This window comes from Strongylocentrotus purpuratus, unplaced genomic scaffold, assembly GCF_000002235.5.
Source record: "Strongylocentrotus purpuratus isolate Spur 01 unplaced genomic scaffold, Spur_5.0 spur5_scaffold_5, whole genome shotgun sequence".
Classification (NCBI taxonomy): domain Eukaryota; kingdom Metazoa; phylum Echinodermata; class Echinoidea; order Camarodonta; family Strongylocentrotidae; genus Strongylocentrotus; species Strongylocentrotus purpuratus.
In genome coordinates, this window is record NW_022145611.1 from 36,038,644 (window position 1) to 36,065,364 (window position 26,721).

Below are 26,721 nucleotides of genomic sequence, written 5' to 3' on the forward strand. Positions count from 1 at the left end.
CAAATAAAATATGTTCATTATATACATTTTGCTGGGCTCCATGTTATATACTTGGTGTAAATTTCTTTGGTATTATGGTACTATGGTACCATTTTCACACCATTGTCGATATGCTCATGTATTCTTTAACAGGACCGAGATGTAAAACCAGTGAATTGCAACTGATCTTGTTCTTCTGAATAAATACTTTGTAAACAAATAAAATACATGTCAGTTTGTCATAAGAACTAAGAATTACACAACACTTATTCCCTCCCCGAATATCATAGGTGACGGGTGACCGAATATAAAGTGAAGGTTGCACGTTATTACAAATTTCAAACTTCTCGTAATATGTTTTTCGTATGCTTACTTGCAAGTGACACATTCGATTTTCTCCCCCGGTTTAGATTTGTTATTGATCTATATTGCCGTTTTCTGACGTTCTGTTTCGTTGGAAGATCACATATGAGTTTTTTTCCTGATAGCGTTCAGATTTTCCATTATCCCGTTCAAAATTTCTTTTTCTCACCACAATGCAGTAGAGTGAATTTGTACAGTAACTTTCTTTTATAAATATGTTATTTTTCTTTGATTATTGTTTTCAATATCTTTATTATTAAATTATGATTATTATTATTATCATAGGTCTATCATTATTGTATTTTGAAAAAAATGTTAACATTATTCATAATTATTATTAGGCCTATCGTTATTTTGAAAAATTATTATTATATCATTTTTTTATCATTATTCATAATGATTATTCCATATGATTATTATAATCATTATTGTTATTATCATTATTTATAATGATTATCGTTATTTTTATTGTTGTTATTATTATTATTATCATTTTATTGTTAACCTTTATACATGAATAAGTAATACCAAGCGACATATAACCATGATACAGTTACATGTCCATATACTCCTTGATTCATCTCATTCCCTAATCCTCCCCGTACTTAATTACATTTACCTTTCAAACTTCTAATTTAATTAATGTAGGGTCAATTAAAGCTGATCTAATTAGGTTGTCTCGTTGAACTGTGTAAACTACATGGTCGATTATTGTCTCGCTCTGGATTATTCACTTGTATAAAACCAACACATTGTTAAGCAAATATCCCTAACCCGGATGTAAAGGAAACTCATTAAAAGGAGTTGTGTTGAGATATTTTAACGTATGTCACGCAACCAAACAACTGTCATGGAAACCGTCCCCAGAATGCCTTTCTAACTTGCACGAAGAGCAAGCAAAGAGCGCGCTCCTTGAAGCAAGTTCGTTCATTGTTTACCAATGCCTCTACATGAGAAGGTCTTATACTTCAATCTAGACCATTCTCCTGTACGTAACTCTGACAAATCTTCCAAATATCAAATTCATTTCAAACCGTATTTTGGGGACAGATCAATGCACATGGCGAAGCCGAGTATGTTGAGGGTCGACAGTTTGGAGTATCTTAAATCGGATATGACAGAGAACAGCACCGCTAAAATGGTATGTATATTAAGAAATGTATACTTCTCATAAGTGCACGATATATTGGCGCCTGGCGGAGAGTTCCACGCAGTGACCTTTATATGTCCTTACCAACTATATATGACACACGGCATACAAGGAAGTAAGAAACCTTGAATTTCTACAGTTGGAAAGGGAAGGAGGGCAGAATGTTGATTCATTCTCATATTCATGATATTATGTTATGATTGGTTTGAATGAAAATGACTTTCAATACTGTTTTTTATCAACATGATAAGAATAGATAGATGGTATTGAGAAACGAAAACAGGACTTGGTTCTACAAAAATCAACTCTCCAACCTCCGTAAGACTGTTTTAGTGTAGGCCTAGTTATATAATTGTTTTTAGGTGACGGTATATTTATTAAACTTTACATTAAAAAGCGTACTTGACGATTAAATGATTTATCAACTTAATAAGTTTTCTTTGATTTCCTGACCAATCATAATCATATGATTTGCTTTCTATACATAATAGATATATGTCTCAACATTCTGCTCCTCAAGCGCAATAATAAGAGCTATAACTGCAGCCAATGCATAGGCACATTAAAAATAAAAATTTAAAATTGTGAAATACAAATCGAAATTAGCCTTTCGAAGTTAACATTATACCCGCTTGAAAAATTTAGGAAGAAATACGAACATAAGCAACAACAAATGTATTTACGGTTCCGTATCTGCCTCCGATTTTGGTTTGGTTTCTCATTGGATTTGTATCCATCGGTTTAATAAATTTCCGGCTCGTTTTGCTGAATCCATAATTTTTTTGCTTTTCAGCTAGTCAACATTCCTGAGCTATAAATATACCACGTTGTTAACATGGACCCTATGTTTTTATACAGGTACTGCTCACGCGAAGTCGTTCAAGCAATATCTGTCTTTCCTTTGAAAATAACCTTTTTAAAGTGCGATGTATATAGCACTCAGAAATCAGATTACAGGCGATTTTCATTACAACAATTTGATATGCCATCATAATGGATCGATGTTGACACCGGGAGGATAAAACGGGGGCGTAGAAGTCGAATTTTCTTTTATGGTGGGGGGGGGGTGAGGGTATGTCGTAGATCAAGAGTAGGCCTATATTTGCCAGGGACTTGGATAATTCCCTTTTCAGGTACGTTCAACTCTGATGGGGGTCCGGTGGTTAAGCCCACAAAACTGCTGCGCCTTCAACATTCTAACAAATAAGAAGTCAAATCTATTTGGGATTTAAACACATCAATGTATGAGCTCCAAGTGGCGGCATTAAGGCCCCTGTGGGGAAAGTGAGCATTTTAAGTAGGAAAGTCGACTGTATATAAATGAACAGAAAGAAAAAACAGAGATAAAACAAGTTTGTTTAGCTTTTCTGAACCTTGTGCTACGTGTTAAGTACCAACGCCATCGCTACTCAAGATTTGATAATGCTTAAATCGAAGAGATAGAGCAAGTAAAGTCGAATCTGTTTGTTGAAGAAAAAAATCGACACTTTGGAGTCATCAGCAAATGCATGGAAATATCACCAGGAAAATTACGTACGGCTAACATGCTACATAACTAGACCCGTTATAATGCTATCATTTCTCATATTGATGCTTGTAGATTGTAATTATATAATTTGTAATTTGAAATATTAATTGTGTAATGTTGTGATACCATGCATCCGAATAAGTATATTGAATAATGAATAATCACGGTGATAGTATTTGTGTACACAGGGAAAAATATTTAGTTTGCTCATGATGACCTTTAATCGTTGAGTAGTTATACTTTAATAAAAATTACTAGAGCGATCTGATAGACATGTTTGTAGTCTGCTCAGTCGCGTTTGACCTCACGGGTCACTAACACTGAAATTACATTCCCTGTTTAGCTCTCAGCTGGATAAAGGCATGAATTTCATTCTAAAATAACATCGCTTAGAGAAAAATACTCTAGTCATATGCACTGAATTAGGCATTCGAAATCTGACGGGCGAGGATGAAGCTTGGGAGAACCGTGGTAGTTTCTAGCTTTGCGTTTAAACCCGATCGATGCTGTACTGCGAGCACTGGTGGAATTCGCACAGATCAATAGTCTAAATCAACAATCTGACTTGAATGTATTTACCTGCCGCATGTTTTGTAACATAACTTCTGGATCAAACTTCACATATTAGCGGAGAAATGTCAGCTCGATGATAGTATCTTTATAGTGTCTAGACATTGGTGCCTGCTGATTTCGCAATTAGCATGCTCAGTACAAAGTCTACCACACAAAACGATTGGAGGAGGAAGAAGAGTTGTTGCAATATTCATAAAATGGTAAGATTTATCGATCACACATTCATGGATACCACTTTGAGCAAGCATACCGTTATTTGACTATACCATGTTCGACAACATGATCTCATCGATCCGTGTATGATTGGAGCAGTGACGGATGAATGACAAAGAAAGGAAGCTCTGCAGCCTGTGCTGAGGCGTATCCAGGAAACTGGGTAGCATGTGGCAGAATGCTCCTGATTTGGGGGTAGGCCTACGTGGATGCCTTGGACTACCAGTGATACCCAGTTCTGAAGAGTTCAGTATGCACATTGTGTGAGAAGATTAATGCTTAAATAACAAGAGAGAGGGAGAGAGAGAGAGAGAGAGAGTGTGAGTGTGTGTGTGTGTGTGTGTGTGTGTGGGTGTGCATGACCGGGGGGGGGGGGGGTAACTTATAAACCATTCAACGTTTTCCACTTATGGCTTCGTAACGTCATGATTGAGCAGTTTTAACGGTCGCTCGTTACATTTATCAACAGTTTATATCCAAATCAATTGTTAAATCAGAGATTATATATTGTTGCAACACAATGCATTTTAAGGACAATTATGCTGTGTTGCATAAGTATAGTGAGCGCAAAAAGGGCTTTGACTAACATAAACAAAAAAGATAGCCACAAAGTCCAGGTTAGACTTGGCACATCATGTAGGCCCTACTTAAAGAAAACATAATTATAACACAAATATAGCAAACTATACATACACATGTTGTTCGAATCGTAACATAATGACGAAGATTTTCAATGATATCGACACGTTTTCTATATCAAATTTAATTAAGTATTTGTATTTTAATACACGTTATCATTCAGTGTGTTTGACCATGGACCTTTTGAATCACATATCAAAGTAAGATGGGCCCATTACATTAATCCCATGTATGTTGCATTTCATCAGGACTGTATATCCCTCACAACTAGACTGAGAAAAGGTTTACCATTAAATCATTAGCTTGAGTAGAATCCATCAAACTCATATTTTAACAAAAATAGTGCGGTATGAGAGCGCTTTTGAACTATAGATTGGGATGTTTGAGCGATGTGATTCATTCACGACATCCTATGTACAGTGTACTTGAGAGAACAACTGCAATGTCAACATATAGTCACCATTTCAAGTGGATTACTGGAGACGACAATCCCATTCTCATCATACAGTGTAATAGACACCTTCCATTAGGGTCCTCTGCCCAGATTAGACCGTCATTCTATATATGCGATCCAAATGGAGCTTTGTTCAGACTTGGTACTGGACTTGAAACTCATCCCGAGGGCACACCACGGTTCTGTTTTGCTCAGAGCGAAATCAGATATTGGTATTAATTGTGTTTCTAGGAGTAAGCCTGCATGATATTCAGAAACGTATGGTAGTTTTGTGTCGGTTGTATTTTTGATATCGGTATGTTAACTGGCTTTTTACATCAACCTAGCGTTTGTAGAACTTTAAATATTGAGTTCTATAGGATGGATATTTTCATTATCCCAGGATGATTATGGTGTGCGTCATCTGTGGCAGCCGGGACGTCATGGAGAAAGCATCTGATAGCTTAACTTCAGATTTTATAAATGCAACCCATGGATTTAAATTGCTTGCCTCTTAATATCATGTACAATGAAAGGGCTTAATGATGTTTTTCTATTAGCACGTATGATTACTCTTTAATCGAAGAGAATCATTATCTATGCTGGCTCACCTAACAATCGTAATCAATTGCTGTAATTACCCAATGGATATCCGGGCTCGTATTATCATTTCACACCATGTTGCACTTCGATTCGGCATCGGTCGATTTCCGTATTGTGGGAAAATGGGAGGTTAACATCCCAACCGTGTTTTATATACGTCGCTGGATACTAACAATAGGCACTTTTTTAGCGCCTTTGTGAAGGAAAGCACCAGAGTTTGACATACAAAAGAGGAATTAAGCGCATATGGATATTTCACTCTCACTCAACATATCCTCGTATACCTACGACTTGCTTCATGTGTGGTTATATTTGTTGCTCCTGTCCTCGATTCGATTCGATTTCTATCCTTGCACTACTTTAACTTTCATTGTCACGATTGTATGGACTAAGAACTGAATTCAAACCTCAGTAGTTCAGACAGACAGACAGACAGACAGACAAGGATATTTACATGGCACATGATGCATGTAACCGTGGATAACAAGGAATAATTTTTTGCTGCATTTTGTGAATTTGTATTCATAATCATGTTTGAGCTTTCATGCTCATGATGATGCTCTTAAACCATGATGTATTGGCATAACTTCTTGACGTACTTGAACATTAAAAAGACCCCTTTCGACACGTAAACGATGAAAGTTGTATACAAAATAATGTCTTGTTAATGGAGGGAACCGTGCCTTTTTAAGATATTGGATATATTGCTGGACTGGCATTGAGGAGGGAACGCCACAACTGTAGGTTACCGTGTAGATATTATACTTCAGCAGAAATTATAAGCCTACACATATCCTTTTTTTTCCATCCCCGCGTGGACCGTACCTCATTAACAGTTCTGAAATATTTTAACTCTGGCGTAGAGAAACGGACGAGGCGCCTTTTATGAGGGGCATGAGCGTTTTTTATCATCAAGATGGGAGATCTGGATCTAAAGACACAACTGCGAAGAATCTCGAGGAAATCAAAAGGTGGATTTGAAGTTGGAGACCTGAAGGAGATTATTCGGGTATACATAAGATATGTATATATCTCAATATACATAGAAATAGTTTCGAAAACATACATTGCTGTAAATCAATCTAAGAAAGTCTGACAGAATGCTGTTGCATGAACTGGATCGATGCTTTCCAAAATTGCGCATAAAACAATGTGTGGCGTATCTGGGTAACTGTTACGAAGTAACTAGCAAATCAAATATCCAATCATTTGGCAAGACATTAATCTACATTTGCCACACTCCACGTAGGTAAGGTATATGGGTCCTTGGCAGGAATGAATTAAAAAAAAAATCGCGATTGCTAAAACATCAGCCGTGCTAAAGCGAGGGTAATACAACTGAGCGTCAGGAGTGGCAATGTGCCAGACATGAGCGCTATACAAGATTCCACAAATGTTATTGCTATAGTGTTATTATCATTATTTCATTATTATTACTACATCTACGTACTACAACCTGTTTGATACCAAATATTTCATTTTTCGCCTCGAACGGATGGTATATGCAATGCGCATAATTTTTTTCGAATACCATAACCATGGTATTCCGTATGGTATTCCATATGGTAGGGTGATGGTCCATAACCATCACCATTTCTTTTCAGAAAATGTTCAGCAATAAGTGGTAGTCTTTGCTACATTTCATCATGACTGCAATCATTCACAGAGAATATCGCTCTGTGATATTAAAGTCGGTGTACCCAGAGATATAGATTTTACATCTAGCCGACCCTCGGTCAGAATTATCTTAATGATGCCTATCTAACCTTTACGTACGAAATGTGGGCGTGCCACACAGGTGACGATGAAAGGCTTCTTAAATCACTATACTTTTTCTTTCTTCCATAGTGATATAAATCAAAAACTAGACATGCCCTCACTCTGGGCAACCTTTTAATTCATGAGTGATAACTTTTATTGTTCACTATAAGCATGATGTAAGATAAACTTCAGAGTGGATATTTGAAGCAAAAGTGCGAGGTACATGTAGATGCACAGTTAGGCGTGATGTTCGCGATCCTGAGGTAGTTCATCTGGTATTGGGAGAAACAAATCACAACTTCATAAGAACTTGATGTTCCGTCATGATTCCTGAGGGGTACACAAATTGAACGGTGCTTAATAATGAGAAATGTTTTCTTCTTCTTGATCGCCATTCCAGATTTAATAGTATTGATTTTTATTATTGCTGTCGACAATAATGCTTGTAGTGAGTTTATGTTTCACTTATCATACTCATAGCCATGCCATGTCTATTAAGTTGATCCGACAACGCTTCTGTGACAGTTGCTCCTAGCTCTAATTCGTCAAAGATCATGAATATGGTTATATTTGGGTTTTATATCATGTTCAGGGTAAAAGTTCGGTTTAGTGTTTGTTCTAGCGTCTAAAGGGGTATCTCACTGAGCGGGCAAATGCTTACGAACGTTCCGAAATTGGATTCGCCAACTTTTCTGACGAATGTTGGCGAAAATCATGGTTCGCCTCTGCGACATTTAGCGACTTTTAGCTACAATTAGCAACCTTTGAGCGATTGTTTGCGAAAGGGTTTGGGAAGGCAGATGGCGACTATTAGCGACTGTAAGCAAAATGTTAGCGATAACTTTTGCGAAGATTAGCAACAATATTTGCCAATCTTTTGCCACTATTTGCGAATTTTTGGGACCTTTTGCTAACACCCGGTACTAAATGGGTCGATTTTATATGGGAACTATATGGTAACGTGGTCGCTAACATTGGCGAATCAAAAAGAACTTGAGCGACACCGTCTTACAACCGTTTGTAAAGGCTTACGACTGCTTTTGAGCGCTTACGACTGTTTTGCAAACTCTTGCAACTGTTTGCGAACTTTCTTGCAACCTTTAACGTACCTTTTGCAACCTTTTACGAACCTATAGCGAAACCCCAAATTCGCTACGTTCGCAAGCATTCGCCGCTCAGTGAGATACCTAAAGGGCCACTCTAACCCAACTAATAGAGCCTTTCAAAGCATGAATACACCTCTACTTATTAATATTCCAGCCTCTGATTTTTCAGAAAATCTCTAATTTGACCCCAAAATGATAATAACCATCCATTTTTCACAGTTCTCACGCTTGCTGCGCTACGCCCCTCGAAAAAATCAGTTGCGCAATACAGCTCCGAAACTGGGCTTTTTTTCTGAGCGTTCTGAGTCGTCATTTTTTAAAGCTAGATTCCAGAATTATTGATGATTTCTAAGAATAATCATTGTTCGGAATGTTCGTCAAAAGTTATTCTTAATGTGTTTTTCTTCATTTTTTAGCCCGTTTTAGTTAGAGAAGTCGATTAGTGTGTGATACCAAGCGTGGAGCAATGATTGTGCGCCGTAAAGCTGTTCGAAATGAAACTCTCATCTGGCTCAAACATTCCATGGAAAATCTAAAACCAAAAGGGAATGATTACGGTTTAAAAAGACAATTGTCACGCATCTTGCAGAACTACAAAAGCACTGTCTGCGCCCAACTATTGACAGAGTGAAATGCAGCTTGAATAAACTCAAGGATCGTGATATCTCTTGAGAGCAAACTTTCAAGAAACTGATAGTATATAATGTTGGTTTAGTATCATGTTGACTTTCTAGCTTCATTAATAACATATCTTGTGACGAGGAGATTGAGAGATAGAGGGAGACATGGAATAATTGTATTGTATAAAAAGAGTGTAATTGCTTTATGTGGATAAATGGAATTAATCGGGGGAGTTTGAAGGTACTCTACCCCGGCCTGTCATCATTAAATTAAAACTGAAAAGAGATGGCCAATTATAATGCTTTAAAATGATCGTGTATACATTTCAAATTAACTTGGTTAGTTTAGCTTATCGTGCACTCGGGCTACACCGAAAAAATTCATCTATCGAGACACAAATATTTTGTCGATGCCGTTCAGTTTGGAGTCGGTTAAGCGATATGACATAATGTCTAGTTTGAACTAGAATGACCCATTCCATTTTATTGTTGAACAAGCAATATGTATATATTGTAATGGAGACAAGATGAACCTTGCTGATGACGTCATTCAGACACCAGTGACGTCAGCTTACAGGGAAACATGTTTGTCCATCCCCTCATAGATTGTCTGTAAACATCTATTTAATTCAATTAGATGACACTCTGCATACACACACAATCAATATTGATTTACTCTCGGCATACACAGCTCGTCAATATAAATGACCCGGCATGCATGCAGGGGGCGAACGCTTAAACGTGGCTCAGTGGTAATTGCGTGTTGGTATATAACGGGAGGTCCCGGTTCGAATCCACAGATGCGCTGGCGCCTTTGGCAAAACATTTACATTTAATTACCATTCGGATAACAGAAGTATATCCACTGTTTGTTGTCTACTATAGATATATACACTTCTTTACTTTAATAGCAGTATCATCATCATGAATAACAAAGATACAATGCAATACTATAAACAAAAACGCCATACAATCCTACTTATTGATTATTAAAACGTTTCTATTATCGATATATATATATTAACGTGTATTTTCTTGTTCTTTTCAGGTCCGAAAACAATCCCGGATCAAGACTTTAGTCATGGGTAATATAAAAGAAGAGCCTCTCCTGATCAAAGGTCGCCAGGATCTTGTCATCGGTATCCATGAACTTGGCAGACAGCTTGAATGGTTGCGTAGCAACAAGAGAGCGCGAAATGAAGCTCGAAAACTTTACAGACTACGCACCTTTTCCTCCAAAATGGACACTGCAGAAAACTTCTGCCTCAGATCAGCAGTGATGCTTGTACTACTCTTTGCCATTATTTATGTGATCAGAGCCATATCTATATTCCTTCTTCCCGAACTGTTTCTCGAATGTTCTGCCTCTCATCCGAGTATGCATTTATCGAATTACAGTGCCTGGCCTTCGAGCAGTGCTGATGCGTCTATATCTGGGTTACGTCTTCGATGGATGCTGTTTAGAGGTCGCCATCCATGTGTGCCTATTTACATGGAGTGTTTTACATTACATGATTCGATAACATTACCATACCAGGGTCAGTACTGATTTTGATTGAAATGTCTCGATGGAAACGTTTGAATATTTTACCGCAATCCAGACTCTTTCCTTGATTGTCGATTTCTATCCATATCTATATATTGATATTTGACTGAAATGATCGCTGGATGCATGTTGTCGAAATTGATGATTAAACTGAACACTCTCACCAAAATCAATACGGCGTCAACTAATAAGTGTGCTATCACTTTACACTTTCCATTGTTCAACCATGAGAAGGGAGGAGTCTTTTGGAAGATGCCGTTTTTAATAATGCAGTATACAGACCGAGCACCAGAAGCGCTCTTCGAAGTTAATGTTTTCAACTGATCTATATTTGGCTATAATATGCCTATATCATGCTCTTTGCTTGATATTTTTGTATAAGTAGTTTAATATGGATGATTATATGTGCTGATTCAGTTATTTCCCCTCTCTCCGTTTGTCATCTCCCTCACCTCCCCTCCCCCTCTTCCTCTCCCTCTCTTTGCCTCTCATATTCCTTCTTACTCTTTCTCAGTTTCTCCCACACACCTCTCTCCTTTTTCTATCTATTTTTATACGCGAAGATGCTTTCAATTTTAAAACTCATTTTAGAATTTTATACTTTAAAAAGAAATTGAGTGAGCTCATTCAAAAAGAATTTTACAGCAAGAAATCAATATCTTTTAAATCTTTTTCAACTGAATTAGCAAACTGATTTTTGACTGAAATGGAAAAGTGCCTTATTGTCTTAAGCACTTTTAAAAATAATTTTCTGACAATTTTAATACAAGTATGAAAGACGGGTCAAACATTTGGGATACATAAAAACTTAATAAGTGAAATTAGAATGTGAAACCTTTGTGAAACTCGACTGAATTCTTGATTTGAAGAATTTATTGAAATGACAATTAAATATATATATGGGTAACTCTTTGTAATTTATTCAAAATAATGTAGGTATGAAAAACGGGTCTAACATTTAGCATATACATGCACCTAATTTATTATCAGTGTGCAATTTGAATCATTATGTATCGGGCTGTGGGGGGGGGGGGGTGGCATTCGAGACCGTGTTCATCCCATTATACCTTCTTAACGAACACAGGAGACTTTTCTGGGTGATTTTAAAGGTTTTTGGCTTTACTTCGTATTACATGTGTATTTATTTGTGTCAAGTAATAATAATGTTGAATTTATATTACGACAATAAGTTATCAATGATTGCCTTTTGATGATTTATTGCATTGCGTTTGTACTTTATTTTTCTGTGTCAACATTGACTTACTATTTATTAATTCTAAATTATTTATATAGTAGACCACTGTTACGCAGATATAATTATTACAATGCATCGAATGTCTTCGTGATAATGCTCAAATGCAAATTATTACACTAAAATAATTGCCAGATAAAGTGTTGCCAATTTTTGCTTTAAAATTAAACACCATGTTTCTTGGATAAAAATTTTCCAAATATTCGGTAGCATTTTATAAAACGAACATGCATGTCTCATTTCAACCCATGACTGTTTGATATATTAGTATGTTTAGAGTCAGAATTGCATTAACTCTAGGATATATGAATTAACGCCCTTCTGGCTCCAAACAGAAGAAATTCCCTTTTTTTAGAGTGTATAATTATATAATGCAATATAAAAATCGCCATATTTTCTGCAATAAAACTCAAAATATCAGTAAACAAGCGTCTCCTTTTATTCTTCCAGATATTCATATTCTGTGCTCTATCTCAATGATTCTCTATTTCATTATGAAACGTAATCTTGAATTCTAGTAATGATTGAACATGATGGAAACAGGATCAAACAAAATGTCCGTCGACTATTCAGGACAATAAGTTAATTATATCTACAGGATGAGTAAATACTGAATGAGCAGAGTATTGAGCGTAGAAAGATAATCCCGACTTACCAGAGTGTAACTTTCTCCATGTCTTCTAAATACAAATGTTAGTTGAGATTTCAATAAGTTGGGCTTTTAGTGAGTGGGATTTTTAGCACGATTTCGTTTCTTCTATCTACGCTTCTACCATTTTTCTACCATTTTTCTACCACACAATAAATAATTGAGATCTACTGTGAGCTAATTTACTTCTAATTTCTATTCCCTTATTGAAGATCAGATTGATTAAGATCACACACTGGTACATAATACCTAATAACAGCATTTAGTTATAGACATAAGAATAATTATGAACAGTGTTAACTAATATACATACATTTTAATATGAACAATAAATAACATAATTATCCAATGTTAAAGAAAATATGTTAGCAATCACGTAATTTATAGTGAATGTTATTGCTTTGGTCGAATAGGTGTTTATTTACAATACTTTATACCAGAACTTACATATCTCTCATAACTCTTTCATGCCAAATCAGGTTTCAAAACTTGAGACATCAAGTTGCTTTATGTGATGAAAGACATGGAAACATACATAGTTTTGAAAGTGAACATATATCACTGTAAAACGTTAAGAAATTTAGAAATATACCTAATAACATCATATATAATAATGGAAAGATAGAATGAAGCCTAACAGAATATGTAACTGAACCAACTGTTTATTCGATACAGTATATTTCACATACACGTGTATATATTTAAACAGGAAATTACACAAAGTTTCTTTATCGAGTTTCATTTGTCAATTTTTGTCATACTACTTCTAAAGGAGATAATTTAGCGGTTGGTTTGTTGTAAAGTTTCTAACTTTTAGAAAGTAGATACAAAGAGTGAATCGTTTTAAGACCAAAAATTTCTTCAATTTTCACTTTTTAAACATGAACACTGATGAACATAAAAGAACGAAGAAAAGTGTTAAGTTATTTCTATCACGACATGGAAATCTAAATTCCACCTCTCACCAATGTGTTCAATACTTTACTTAAAGTAGAATAAATCACCTTCATAGTTACTGGAATCAAAGTATATTTGAATCTCTTTGGAGGGGACAGACAATAGGCTTTAGACAATGTTCATATTCCGGCATTATACAACCATAGTATATATATATATCACAAGTAACATTATTGCGCCGTAGTATAGAAAGACATTTACAAAGTACTTAATCGACGTATATTATACTTCTGTACACGACCATTCATAAACAAAATTCTACTGGTGTCGCTCAACTGGTAACACTGAAGAGTTGTTGACACTAAAATATATTTTGTACCCTGTCACCCTGTCCCTGTCCCTATTCTTTAAACATACACCATGTCTCCTATCGCTTCCAAGGTGAAATTTGTTTTACAGTAACCATCAAGGAGTAATCTGGTATCTTTATTTTATATCGAATTTCACCATTCTCCAAATAATAAATCATCGAGCTACCTACAATTTCTATTTAATACTGTTTCCGGTCTTAATTTTCAGCCTTATTTTCCCAATGCTCTGCCTTTCTTTTAATCTAGGCTATATATACTTATTGTTTTTACGAATTCCATATCGACAGACCCAAAGATAGTCTATTTCTCTCTTTTGCTTACAGACTACAGTTAGCTGACCTAAACACCTTATGATTATATATATTATTGCCTCAAGAGCATGTGCTACCGTGCGGCTTTTGGTTTTGGTTGTATTTCCTCTGGTGGGTTTAGTTGGAATTGCTGTGTGCCTCTTTCATTATCACATTCACTCACTAACAGTTTATGTTCATTGCTATCGTGGTCCAGACATTTATTGCTGTTCTTCAGCTGGAGTCTTTGGTTCTCCTGAAATAGATCATAAAAGTAAAACATTCTTGTAAGCATGGATGAAATAATATTTTTGTGATAAACAATTTTCAAAACTATTGCTATAGTTGTTACGAATTTACATATCCATGATGTAGACCATTTGACACTCAGTGCCGTGGTACTGGTATTGTACAGTGGACCTGAACAAGTGATGATCACTTTATAGACCAGATCCACTTTGAAGAAAGTTAAGGTCAATGCTGTAGAGAGTAATTCACTGTGATGTAAACATGTTGGTGAACTGATTGCAGGGATTTATAGAAAATGGACATTCTAAAATCAAATTACAAATCCTTTTTTTAGTGTTTGCAAATCATTCTAAAAATACATAATTCTCAATAGCTTTTATTTCGATATTAATTGTCACTAACATAAAATATATATTTACACATTACCGAAAATTCCATACTGCATTATCAAAAACCTTTCCAAAGTTTTTTTATTCACATCGAGGTAGCAGCTCTGCCTTCTTCAAAGTCACCTTTTAAAGGCATGTGCCATCGTCATCTACTTTTTCCGAGGGCTCATATGCAAATCATTGCAAATAGTGAGCAACGTGCAATTAATGCCTGCTGCACATGAGGTCTCATTTCACTTGCGTTTTAACTGCGTCAATGAAGCTTATTGCATATGCCAGTTGTTGAAAGCAGTGTTTGCATTGCTCATTTCGCATTCAAGATATAAATCTCTCATGGCGCATAAGACACAGCGCAAAGTCACTGACGCAATTCTACGTCAGGCAAAAGACACCTCGTATGCAACGGACATTACTGAATGCATTGTACATACCTTATCATGAACCCAAAACGATGGCCATTGAACTTTATTGCACTTGTCTATTCTGACCCTTGACCCGTCCACGTAGAAGCAATAATCATTAAACATGATTTGCCCGGGGCCTGTCAGACGAAACCTCTGGTTACCTCCCATACCGTGACAATAGTAAACACCAGCCTAGAAAAAAAAATATGAACATAAACCATCATAACTTATTTATTCTTGACAGCGTTTTCTCCATACGCGTCGGAAATAATTTTCCATTTTCATGTACTGAACCCTTCAAAATTTGACCATGGTTAGACACAGACAACTAATACAGAAGTCTTGTACGGAGAAAACACATCTGACAGAGATTCGAACTCACAAACTCTCGGTGTATGATGAATGGACCATAATTCAAATGAGCACCCACATAGAGATGAAAGCAATTGTCTTTACTTGTTATGTTCTTCAGTAGGGACATTCCATAGTTATGGAATGAAACAGATATAAGAACGAATCCCTGTTGAGAGGGGCGCCGGAAGTGGGGGGGGGGGGGGGGCAAAATGCATTTTCGCCCCCAACCCCCCCCCCCCCCCCCCGAACAAAAATGAGCAGTAAAGTGCTTGTTGACATTCGACATCAAGTTATATTCAAAGTAAGCACTTTGTATTTAAAATGAAAAGAAGTATATGGATATTTTTATACTAAAAGTTCAATGAAACCTCCTGATCATCCACATAGTCGGATGTGGATGGGGGTGGAGACAGGCCAGTCTTGATAATTTAAAGCCCAATGTTACATACATAAAATTATTATGCCATTAAAAAAGAAAGCACTTAAAAGGTCTTTATTTTCTTCCTGCTACCTTTTTGAGCGTCAAGTAACGCCTGGCTATCTGTAATGCGCTTAGAGACATTGTATTAAGCGCTATATAAGCGGAATATTATTTTTATTATCCTGGATCTACCCTTAGAATCCTCATCATCCTATGAACTAACCTCTCCTCCTGCTGTTGCCTGATGGCCCATGCTATCTACACACATTCCTGTGTGGTCCGACTTGATCTGTGACGAAGAAATACACAAGAAATTTTGTTGGTACCAAACATTTATATATTTAAATGCAGTGTGACGCAATCCCCTTTCTTAAAAAAAGTTTAACAGTCTAAGTTTTACAGTCTAACCGCGGCATTTTTTTTCTTTCTTGATTGAAATTCTTCAGTAATTTTTTGTAAACAGTACGCTCTCATTTTTGCTGTGAAGTGAAGGGACATTTTGCAACTTATCTATTGATTTTACTGATCCTTAAAATATTGGTTAATTAGGTTAATTGGTTAGATGAAGAAATAGAAAATAACACTGGAATATAATGCATTACGAAAGTGAAAGTTTACACCCACGAGCTTTTAAAGATAATTATAGTCTGTTCCATATCAAAAGTTGAAAATTTCCTTTCTGTCAAATCACCAAGTCCAATCCTTATCTCGCATCCATACTAAGATGGTAGTTATAGGTAATATATTTCACTTTGAACTGGTGGTAGGTAGTGGTGGTCTTGTATCCAGTTTTGAATCATAATGGATGTCATTAGGCCACCCTACCCACCTCCATCAGAAGATGGTGCTGATGATACGACCAGAAGAAGACAAAAACGAAATGTTCCTTACCTCTCCCCATGCCTGATTAGGTTGTGGTGGAGGAAACTTCTCTAACGAATCAAAGGCTACCTCTTCCATGAACCATTTAAAACTCTTGGGACAGTGGTGTTTCCTGAATCGAATTTGTTCCCCGATGTCACCGTATGGTTTCCCGCGTAAATCAGGTCTAGAGGTGTAGAAAAATTCTTTAAATTCGTCCAGCCAAACTTCAGCTACTCGCATGTAGTTCTAGTAAAAGAAAGTAAATGTTGGAAAAAAAACATAGTCTCTTTATATTTCAGCTAAAATGACAATGACTCTAGCGGGATAATAAGAAATTTAAAATAGTACTACCAATAAATAAAGCAACAAAAGCTGGTGTATCGTAAAACGTGGACAGACATTATAAAATGAACAGACATTATAAGACCTATACGCAATCACTGTTGACCAGTGTTTCCATTTTTTCATTTGCAATGATTCATTGATATTACAACATAAATAAATAAACGATACAACCTAAAGAGTACGGAAGGTTGTATGTAAAGTATTGAGAATCTGTCATATTCTTGAATGATTATTTACCATATGAATAACGCTGACTCCTGGCACGCCTGAATCGGGATAGGTATAGGGGACGCCCTTCCGATACACATGGCCAACTCGAGAACACGGGACGAACTTTAAGCTCCCTCCACACATCCAAGCCTGGGAATTGTAAAATGAGAGAAAAGAAGAAACAGCTGTTGATACGATTGGCGGCAGATAAAATACAATGTGACGACTGCTTCCACAGAAATCAATTTAAAAAAAAAAATCAATTTGAGTGTACAGAATGTAACTATAAAATAAATTGATACCACGTGTTATTTTAGCGGTAGCATGGCTTTAAAAGCAAGCACAATAATGCTGATGACTGATATTTTTACAATATAATAAAATGTTGATTGAATTCTAGTCATTTTGTTTCCAGGTTAGTATTATATTATTGTCAGCTGATCTGCACACCTGTAAAATGATGGTTATTGAGAATTGATGAATCAAGTTCAAGTAGAATGGAAATAACATAAAATTCAAAAATTCGAAAATGAAACAGAAGGCCTAATTATGTTTATTCAAAGGCGTATCCAGTTCGGCGTCCTCCTTCTGACAATTGCCTAGTTGGTTTAGTTCAAATACTTACCTTAAATGAAATTTCAAAGTTTTCCCCGCCCCAAATTTGAAGTCCTGGATCGTAGCCTCCAAGCTCAAAGAAGAACTCTCGGTCGAGTGCGAACAGACCACCAGCCATCATTGGTGAGCTGATATTAGATAAGATTAAATAAGAAAAGATTTTGTTTAATTACAGCCATTGTATAAATTCTGAGTTGTACAGAATTCGAGTTTTTTTTTTCGTCGTGGATGTTTGGTTCACTCTTTAGCTTTAGTTTAGTGATTTGGAAAATGTATGTAAAACTGAGTCACGACTTGAAGCAACTAATGTTGCAGAAAACGAAAATTAATTTAGTAAGTAAAGTTATTTTGTCTAGAGATTCATCTGTTCGTTAATTCATCCTAAACCAAAATGGGAATAGCATAACAATGGTGTCAAATCATAAAGTGTAATAGAATATAATAGAGGAAATATCAGAATGTTGCATGAAAGCATTGATATGACAAATTGACACCAATCTACTCCAAAAATGTCTCAAGAATATGTAGCCCTACTCGTCAGTCGCTACTATTCGGTTCATCAGAGATTCACTGCACTCTCGAATTTGACAAGTCACCATGATAAACTTTGCTCTATTGAAAGCTATTCCATGTATGACTTTGAGATATATATATATATATATATATATATATATATATATATGTTTCTTTTAAATTTTAGAGACTTACTCGTACGGTTCACTTTGATACTTGAGTCCTAATCGTTGTCTACTCAGGTCAACTGGGATCCGTTTATACCAGAAATCCCAATCCATCGCACCCCGGCACAAACCATCCCCTTGCGATCTATACTCGAAGTTATCCGCAGATATAGAGTCGACAGTGGGACAGACCACGGTTGTTCTAGTAGGAAAAAAACCAATAGAGAAAAGAAGAACGTTATAACAAAATAGAGACACGTGAATCAATAAAATATGACCTATATACAATCAGACAAATTATTCTCCTGTATTGGGTTAATTTCTGTGTCATTGTAGTTACCGACGTTTTTAGGAATCAGTGATCACTCTTGAAAATGAAATTATTGTATAATCATGACTGACTAGTTCTCCTAAGCTAGAGATCCTATATTTTCCATGTACATGTACCTGCAATTTATTTTCAGTCATAATTGAGAAACTTAGCAAAGAATCGTCAAGTACTGTCTTTTTAGAACACGTAATCTCTAAACGAGATTATTAATTTTAATTTAAAAACAATCAAATATGTCATGGTAATGTCATCTTTTATCAACCGATTAAAAATTTAAAACATAATTCGTGTTCTCATCCGACGAACGACGATTGTGACTACCTCAAATTCTGCACTGTGTGCAATTTAAATGGAAAATTTATGACGATGTCCTGAGCTTTAATGGCTAGAAAATGTTGTCAAATTGTCCTCTTAAAGTAAAGCCAGTACCTGTTGAGGGCTATTTCTGTAAGCAACGGGACGAGCCAATTTGGCGAACATTCACAATGGGCGTCCAGGAACGTGAGCACTTGACCACGTGACTGCTCTGCGCCAAAGATGCGGGATCGAATCAATCCTTCACGTTTGCTGTTGCGGTAGAGTTTGACTTTACCCTGTAATTGAGGTACGTCCATGTATTGCTGGAGTCGGGCTCCGAGATTGGCTAAACGAGAGAAACAAATTTAGTTATTACTCATAAAATATCCATCATGTAGAAATGGATTTTACTTGCATATTTCCATCGTTTCCACTATGAAATATAACATTTATACAGTGGCGGATCCAGGGGGGGGGGCGAAACGGCCGCGGCCCCCCTATTGGCGGCGCAAAAGGAAGAAAAAACTAGATGGAATTTTGACTGCGCGCAGTCGAAAATGATGCCTCCGCCATAGAGCAATTTAAACAAGTTTGGAGTTTAAATCTCCAGTGGTTCTTGAGATATCATGATAACAATCTCAATGTATGGAATTTCATAAGTTGACCTCTGTGACCCTTGACCTTTGACCTACGTGCTCCAAAATCTAATCAGATTGTCTTCCTATGGTGATACACACTATCATTAAGTTTGAAGTTTAAATCTCCAGTGGTTCTTGAGATATTATGATAACAATCTCAATGTATGGAATTTCATAAGTTGACCTCTGTGACCCTTGACCTTTGACCTACGTGCTCCAAAATCTAATTAGATCGTCTTCCTATGGTGATACATACTATCCTTAAGTTTGAAGTTTTTACATCTCCAGTGGTTCTTGAGATATCATGATAACAATCTCAATGTATGGAATTTCATAAGTTGACCTCTATGACCCTTGACCTTTGACCTACGTGCTCCAAAATGTAATCAGATTGTTTTCCTATAGTGATACACACTATCACTAAGTTTGAAGTTTAAATCTCCAGTGGTTCTTGAGATATCATGATAACAATCTCAATGTATGGAATTTCATAAGTTGACCTCTGTGACCCTTGACCTTTGACATACGTGCTCCAAAATCTAATCAGATCGTCTTCCTATGGTGATACATACTATCCTTAAGTTTGAAGTTTAAATCTTAAATGGTTCTTGAGATATCGCGCTAACAAACTCAATACAAGGAATTTCATAAGTTGACCTCTGTGACCTGTGACCTTTGACCTACGTACTCCAAAATCTAATCAGATCGTCTTCCTATGGTGATAAATACTATTCCCGAGTCTTAAGTTTAAATCTTAAATGGTTCTTGAGATATTGTGATAACGGTCAAACGGGACGGACGTACGGACGTACGGACGGACGTACGGACGTACGGACGTACGGACGTACGGACGGACAACCCGAAAACATGATGCCTCCGGCACCACCTTCGGTGGCGGAGGCATAAAAAGAGGAAGAAAAAAGAGAAAAAGAGAAAGGAGAAGAGAAGGAAAAGAAAGGAGAAGAGAAGGAAAAGAAAGGAGAAGAGAAAAGAAAGGAGAAGAGAAAAGAAAGGAAAAGAGAAAGGAAAAAAGAAGAGAAAGGAAAAGAGAAGAGAAAATATAAAGAACAAAGCCCCCCCCCCCCCCCCTCCCTCCCGGAGGGACCGAATTTGTGTTCCCAAAATTTCAGATAAAGAGGTACTTTTCACGCAACAAAGTCCGGCCCGTACTGACTTTACACACCGGAGATAGAGGGGTGCTTTCAAAGAGAGGGAACATACATGTGCGTACCTTAGATAACACTGAGTGGGTGGGGGTGGGGGGGGGGGTGGGAAAAAGAAAAGTCGGGTGAGAAAGGGGGAAAGACAAGGAAATGGGACATTTTTTTAGGTCAGCCATTGGTATAATTTAAATTGGTATAAAAAATCAAAAGGGGGGGGGGGTTCACAAAAAACCATACACAAAACATATACATAAAAAAAAACTCAAGGGGAAGGGGGGTTTACCCCCCCCCCCCCCTGCGTACGCTCCTGCCTCGGCGACAGAAATGGTACTATTCCTGCCATCTCGATCCATAATTTCAACTAGAACAAGAGGACACTTTTTTTTTGTTAACCCCCCCCCCCCCCCCCCTTTGGTAATTTTCTGTGTGTAAACCCCAATAACCCCCTTTATTTTTTTTATAATTTGTTGTTTTTTTAATTTTTTTATTCCCATGGCTGACCTAAAACAGGTGACCTTACCCCCCCCCCCAAGGGAGCAAAATGTCAAATTTTCAAATTTCGAGACCCCCCAAAAAAAATTGTCGGCAGGGGCGGCGATCCCAGGGGGACGGGGGACACGTCCCCCCGGAAATCCGAAAAAGTGCAAAAAATTAATAGCAAACACTGACTAAAGACTGCAACACACTTATAAGCTCTGGAGGGCCCAAGAGTACAGCGTTTAGACTAATAAAAATGAAAAAAAATATTCTCGCTCGTTCGCTATAGCATCCCTTAATATCCTTCAAAACATACAAGTAAATATTGTAGAAAATCTATATTCCATTGGTATCACGTAAGCACAGTTTACACTGTATATTTACAAGATTAAGAGTTATAGAAATAGATCAGTGCTAGTGTGCTACAAAAATGAATATTCCGCTTGCTCTTTTCAGTAAGGAGTAATACAAGATATTAAGTGTATATATTTGCCAGGCTGATAATTTAACATCGGTAGAGCAGTGGTCTTGTAATCAGTTCAATCAGATGTAATCAGATTGTCGATCCTAACTTGTTAATACAAACTTACTTTTATCGCTGAAGTCGTCAACTAATATTATTTCATGAAGTAAATAAGGGGGTGAGGTGTTGATGACGCTGTGCACGGTTCGAAGGAGGGTTGACCATCCCTCGTTATGAAAGACCACCACCACCGTCGTATTTGGAAGATTCTTTGGATAGTGCCAGTATTTGCATCTAGAATGACAGAAAGATGATTAATTAATATGCTTCATTAAAGGGTACAACCAGTAAGTTGACAGACCCGCACCTTTTTGTGATTATGGTTCATTGTTAGATTTGATTGGAGATCAGTTGAAGGCTCGATGTTTGTGTGGTTATATATTTCGTTTAGGATTGGCTATACATGTATATGTCCACGTGGGCAATACTATTCTAAAGACGTTTGAAATAGTGGCAAAGGAAAGTGAATTTATTCAAGGTTAATCTTCAAATTGCATATCTAAATAAATAGTTTTCATTTTAGAAATAAGTCAATGCAAATGTCATGTCATTTGAATAGCACAGAAATGACTTCCTATACAAATTAACTTTACTAGAACTGGTGCGTATCATGCTTATCAGTACTTTTAGCAACATGATGACGTTAATTATACTAAACCAAACTTCGGGTAGTTAGAAAACGGATATTTTGCAACAAATCTATCTTTCAAATACTTTTTGTTCTTGTACATTCCAAGCTTATTACTTGTCCAACAGGACACCAGCGTATCAAAGGGAGGTTGAGGAGGGCGGGGGGGGGGGGGGGGGGGACATCCATATCATGTATTTCTGCTGGCAAAAAAGTGTGCGCCCCATTCTCACTTTATTGGTATAGTCATTTATATACATCCTCCTACAACTTACAAGAACATGCCATTCGCTACAAATTTAAGATATTTCTAAAAAAATACATGTTGAACATGAGACGACATTTTGATTAACATGCGCTAATTAAACACCTTAAAGCAACTACATGTACCCGATCCCCAAGTAATTCAACGCAATATATGTTCATTTTTCATTTCAATCATTGTTTGTATACACTCAAAAATCACTGACGGTTTCCTACGTCAGGCATAATGACGCATCGTAAACTCCGAGCGTATGAACTTACTCGTCATGTCTGATGTCATTGACGGCCCTGTCGAGTGCGATGCGGTCGCTGATGACCATGTTGAAACCATATTCTTTGAGGCTTTGATCATATTTATCCTGATCGTTGGGGTTCAGCATGACGGGGCGACCATATTCCCCTGCACCCTGGCGACGTTCATCTTCAGGATGGGGCTCGAAGTTCCCGAGCGTGCCTCTTAGGACCGGGGGCTCCACGAGGAGTGTCTGGTTTGGAGATAAACAAATCGGGATGGGTGGATTTTTTTTTTGTAAGTACGTATAATTATGTTATTATTATTACATTACTATGCCATCCAAATCTGTTTATTCATTATGGGCCGTTCACACATAACTATTAGTGCGATTTGAATCGCGTTGCAAAGATCGATTTTTATATCTCACTTTTTTCTGTAGGTTTGAACGCCCCTTATATAACAGAAACTAAATGCCAAATCTCCCCTCCTCCTCCTTTGTCCCTCCATCTGATTTCCCATTCCTTTTCTTCCATTTCCTTCTTTCCTCCGACTTCTTCCCAACCGTCTTCCAAGTCCACAAGTTTAATGCTTTCCAACATACTGGGGTGTAACCTGTGTCTATAATGAATCAATAATGTTTGTGAATGGGCATGCAGCCTTGCTTTATTCTTGACCCCACCCCGCCCCCCTCCTCTCTCTCTCTCTCTCTCTCTCTCTCTCTCTCTCTCTCTCTCCTCCCCCTCCCTCTATTTCTCTATCCTATCTCGTCCCCCTTTCTCTCTCCCTCCATCCCCTCATTCTCTTTTTTCTTTCCTTTATCGTGTTCATTGTCCCACCCCCCCTCTCTCTCTCTCTCTCTCTCTCTCTCTCTCATTTATCATTCAATTGGGTGAGATGTGCCCTCGTGCCCATCTAGTGTAGTTTCAGGCAACAAGTGAGCAAATTCCAGACAGCAACTCTTCACCGTATCATCTTTTGTAAAAATAAAATCAATTAAGTGCATATTTTCAGTTTTAATCGATTGTCTGAGCCTGAACCATTTTATCCAGACAACAATTGTTTTGAACTCAATGAGCAATTACGTTCGTAAATGAGCCACGTGGCAGATAATAGGAAAGTAAATATATTTTCCTAGGGATGTACGTGCTAATGATCATGTTATGTGTGATATAGAATTATTCTGTCTCTGCGTGCATGTCGAAATGACGATACTAAATGTTAGTGCTGTTTTATATAGCCTAAAATTCATTTATAACAAGGAAATACAAAGGGACACACATGCCCTCCTTCACATACAGCAGATTTTCAAGAGTAAACTGGAATGAGGATGGCAACGTACAAACTTGAAGCTTGAACTAAAACACAATGGGATAGCTTCTATCAATGTCCATCATAGAAAGTATAAAATGACTTGTATGATGTATTCAATTGATATGTGTTTTATTGTTTGAGAACAATGTACCATTCGTCCGTCCAAGTATGTTTGTTATTTATAGCTCGTGTGCATGGGGCCTCGATCGTTCATAATTCGAAGCACTATCAGCTTAAGCAGATAATTAGCTTTTATTTAAGGTTAGCGCGTGTGTCATCTTCCTGGACAATAATATGCGTCTGTCCAATCTTTCTGACAATTCACTTCTGATCTATTGCGGCAAGTCATCAGGTTCATGCCGGGTTGAATCATATCACCATTGAAGTGGATATTATAGTGTAAGATCATCAAGGAAGCGGGACAGAGTGTGGATACGGTTGTGTAGGGCTAGTGATACCTCACTGAATCCATAATATACCAAATTAATTTACATAATTATTTGTATGAAACGGAATATATATACGCCGAAAAGTTTCATTTCAACTTTCATCCACACACATAATTTTGGTGGTTCCAAGACTCTGGCCTGAGGGGAAAAAAATTAGAAATCTATACCAGAAGAAAATTAATGAATGAATAAGGTTATAACATTCATTATGTGTACCCCCCCCCTCTCCCTCTCTCTCTCTCTCTCTCTCTCCCCCCCCCCCCCCCCCCCCCTCTCTCTCTCTCTCTCTCTCTCTCTCTCTCTCTCTCTCTCTTGTGGAGGATGCTTGAATAGACCATTTTGTAATGTAACCAAATTTGTAAGTACATGGAAGTGCCTCGATACTAATTAGTTCATTCACGTGTTTATGTATAATTACGTGTTGTTAGGTCGCAAGCCATAATGTTTGTCCTTCCTATCAAAAGTTAATTTATGCAATTTAAATTCTGACTATTTATATACATGTATCTTATTCGTAACAGGTGAATCGAATGATTCTTATCGAGGCGCTAAGCTAGCTTAATTCACAAAGGCATATATGCATACATTTTATTACATTACGAAAATGGTCTATTCATGCTGGTGTATGTACATTAATAGGATACATTTACTTACTGGTGCTTACTTATATTAATTTTGTACGCCGGAACTTTTTTAAAGGATCGATGCTCCACGCCCCTCTCCCCTCCCCCATATCATATGCTGGTGCATATACAAGGTTATCAAGAGTCACTTCAGATATATTTTGTTGAGACATTCTATAAATACAATATACTTAGGGCGACTTACCTCCTCCGCCTGTATTTCATGTATGTCATCGTCCTTTCTTAACCCCCTCCATTCATCGTAAGGATTCCAAAAAGTTGAGTCTCGAGATGTGAATGATAGTAAGACTGGAATCAAAGTCAATAGTAATAGACATAATGCAAAGAATTTCGCACACCGCGATCGTCTGCAACACCTTCCTACCATTTTTTTTACCACGTCCAATGCAATTACAACGCCACCAAACGAAAGTATTTGCTAGATACAGCAGGTATAAGTACCACGATCAATAATTAACCACGCAATGCCAAAATGAACGTCGATCCGTGAAATACTGATATTCCATACACGTTTTCCGTCCCTCTAATATTCATGCTGAAGTTCAGACTGCAACAAAACAGAGAGCATAATTGTGTAGTGTGTCGAGGCCATTATTGTGTGTGATTATACTGTCTGCTAATGACAATCGGTTACCCTTCAAAATCATAGAAATTCACCACAGTAGGCTCACGTTGATCTGATGGTATCGTTGAACACAGTGTTTTAATTTGATACCCACATATATATTGATGACGATGAGCAGAACAGCAAAACGAGCCGAAAAACACAATGTGATACAAACGGCTCTGAGAAGTTCCTGGAGAAACTGATCTATAATGTCGTCTACGTGGGCTTGTAAAGTATTGTGCCAAGTAGTGTTCTGTGAATGTGTACCGGTGTCTATTCGTCATGAATAGTAAACACAAAGAATAAAAGTCGAGCTTAGACTTTGGCTTTTGTATAAACGCTGCACTGTTATATTCTTAGCTTTCGTAGTTTATTGTCCATGTTGACATAAGCACGTGGAATACAAACTCTGCATAAAAGAAGCAATCCCTATTCTACCAATTCCAAGACGTGGAATTTCTCGCAATTTCTTCTGTACTATCTTCCCAAAATTAAAAGACGGAACGGGGGGATATACTATCAGTTCTCAAGTATATCACAATGGTCCACTAACCTCATTTTCAAACAAATACATTGCTCCTATTATTAGGGCTTTGGGCTAGCTCATACGTTAAATGTTTATCTAGACACATGTACTTTCAGGTTTCAGT

At 37.1% G+C, this 26,721-nt stretch overlaps 1 protein-coding gene and 1 long non-coding RNA gene across 2 annotated transcripts; one reads left to right on the forward strand and one right to left on the reverse strand.

The window, feature by feature from the left end:
- The first annotated feature begins 1,165 nt into the window (after positions 1–1,165).
- Positions 1,166–12,191, forward strand: LOC115929449. Its single transcript, XR_004066501.1, has 2 exons — positions 1,166–1,483; positions 10,017–12,191. It is a non-coding gene; the product is annotated as an uncharacterized LOC115929449 (long non-coding RNA).
- LOC582944 (N-acetylgalactosaminyltransferase 7) lies at positions 11,733–26,631 on the reverse strand. The gene is made up of 11 exons (XM_030998369.1): positions 25,649–26,631; positions 23,087–23,310; positions 22,001–22,167; positions 19,265–19,478; positions 18,533–18,706; positions 17,835–17,952; positions 17,237–17,359; positions 16,682–16,900; positions 16,014–16,079; positions 15,043–15,207; positions 11,733–14,229 (listed from the first exon to the last, which is right to left on the reverse strand). Exons 1-11 carry the CDS (start codon positions 25,829–25,831, stop codon positions 14,068–14,070), a joined length of 1,815 nt encoding a protein of 604 aa, XP_030854229.1. The 5' UTR covers positions 25,832–26,631; the 3' UTR covers positions 11,733–14,067.
- Positions 26,632–26,721: the final 90 nt, after the last annotated feature.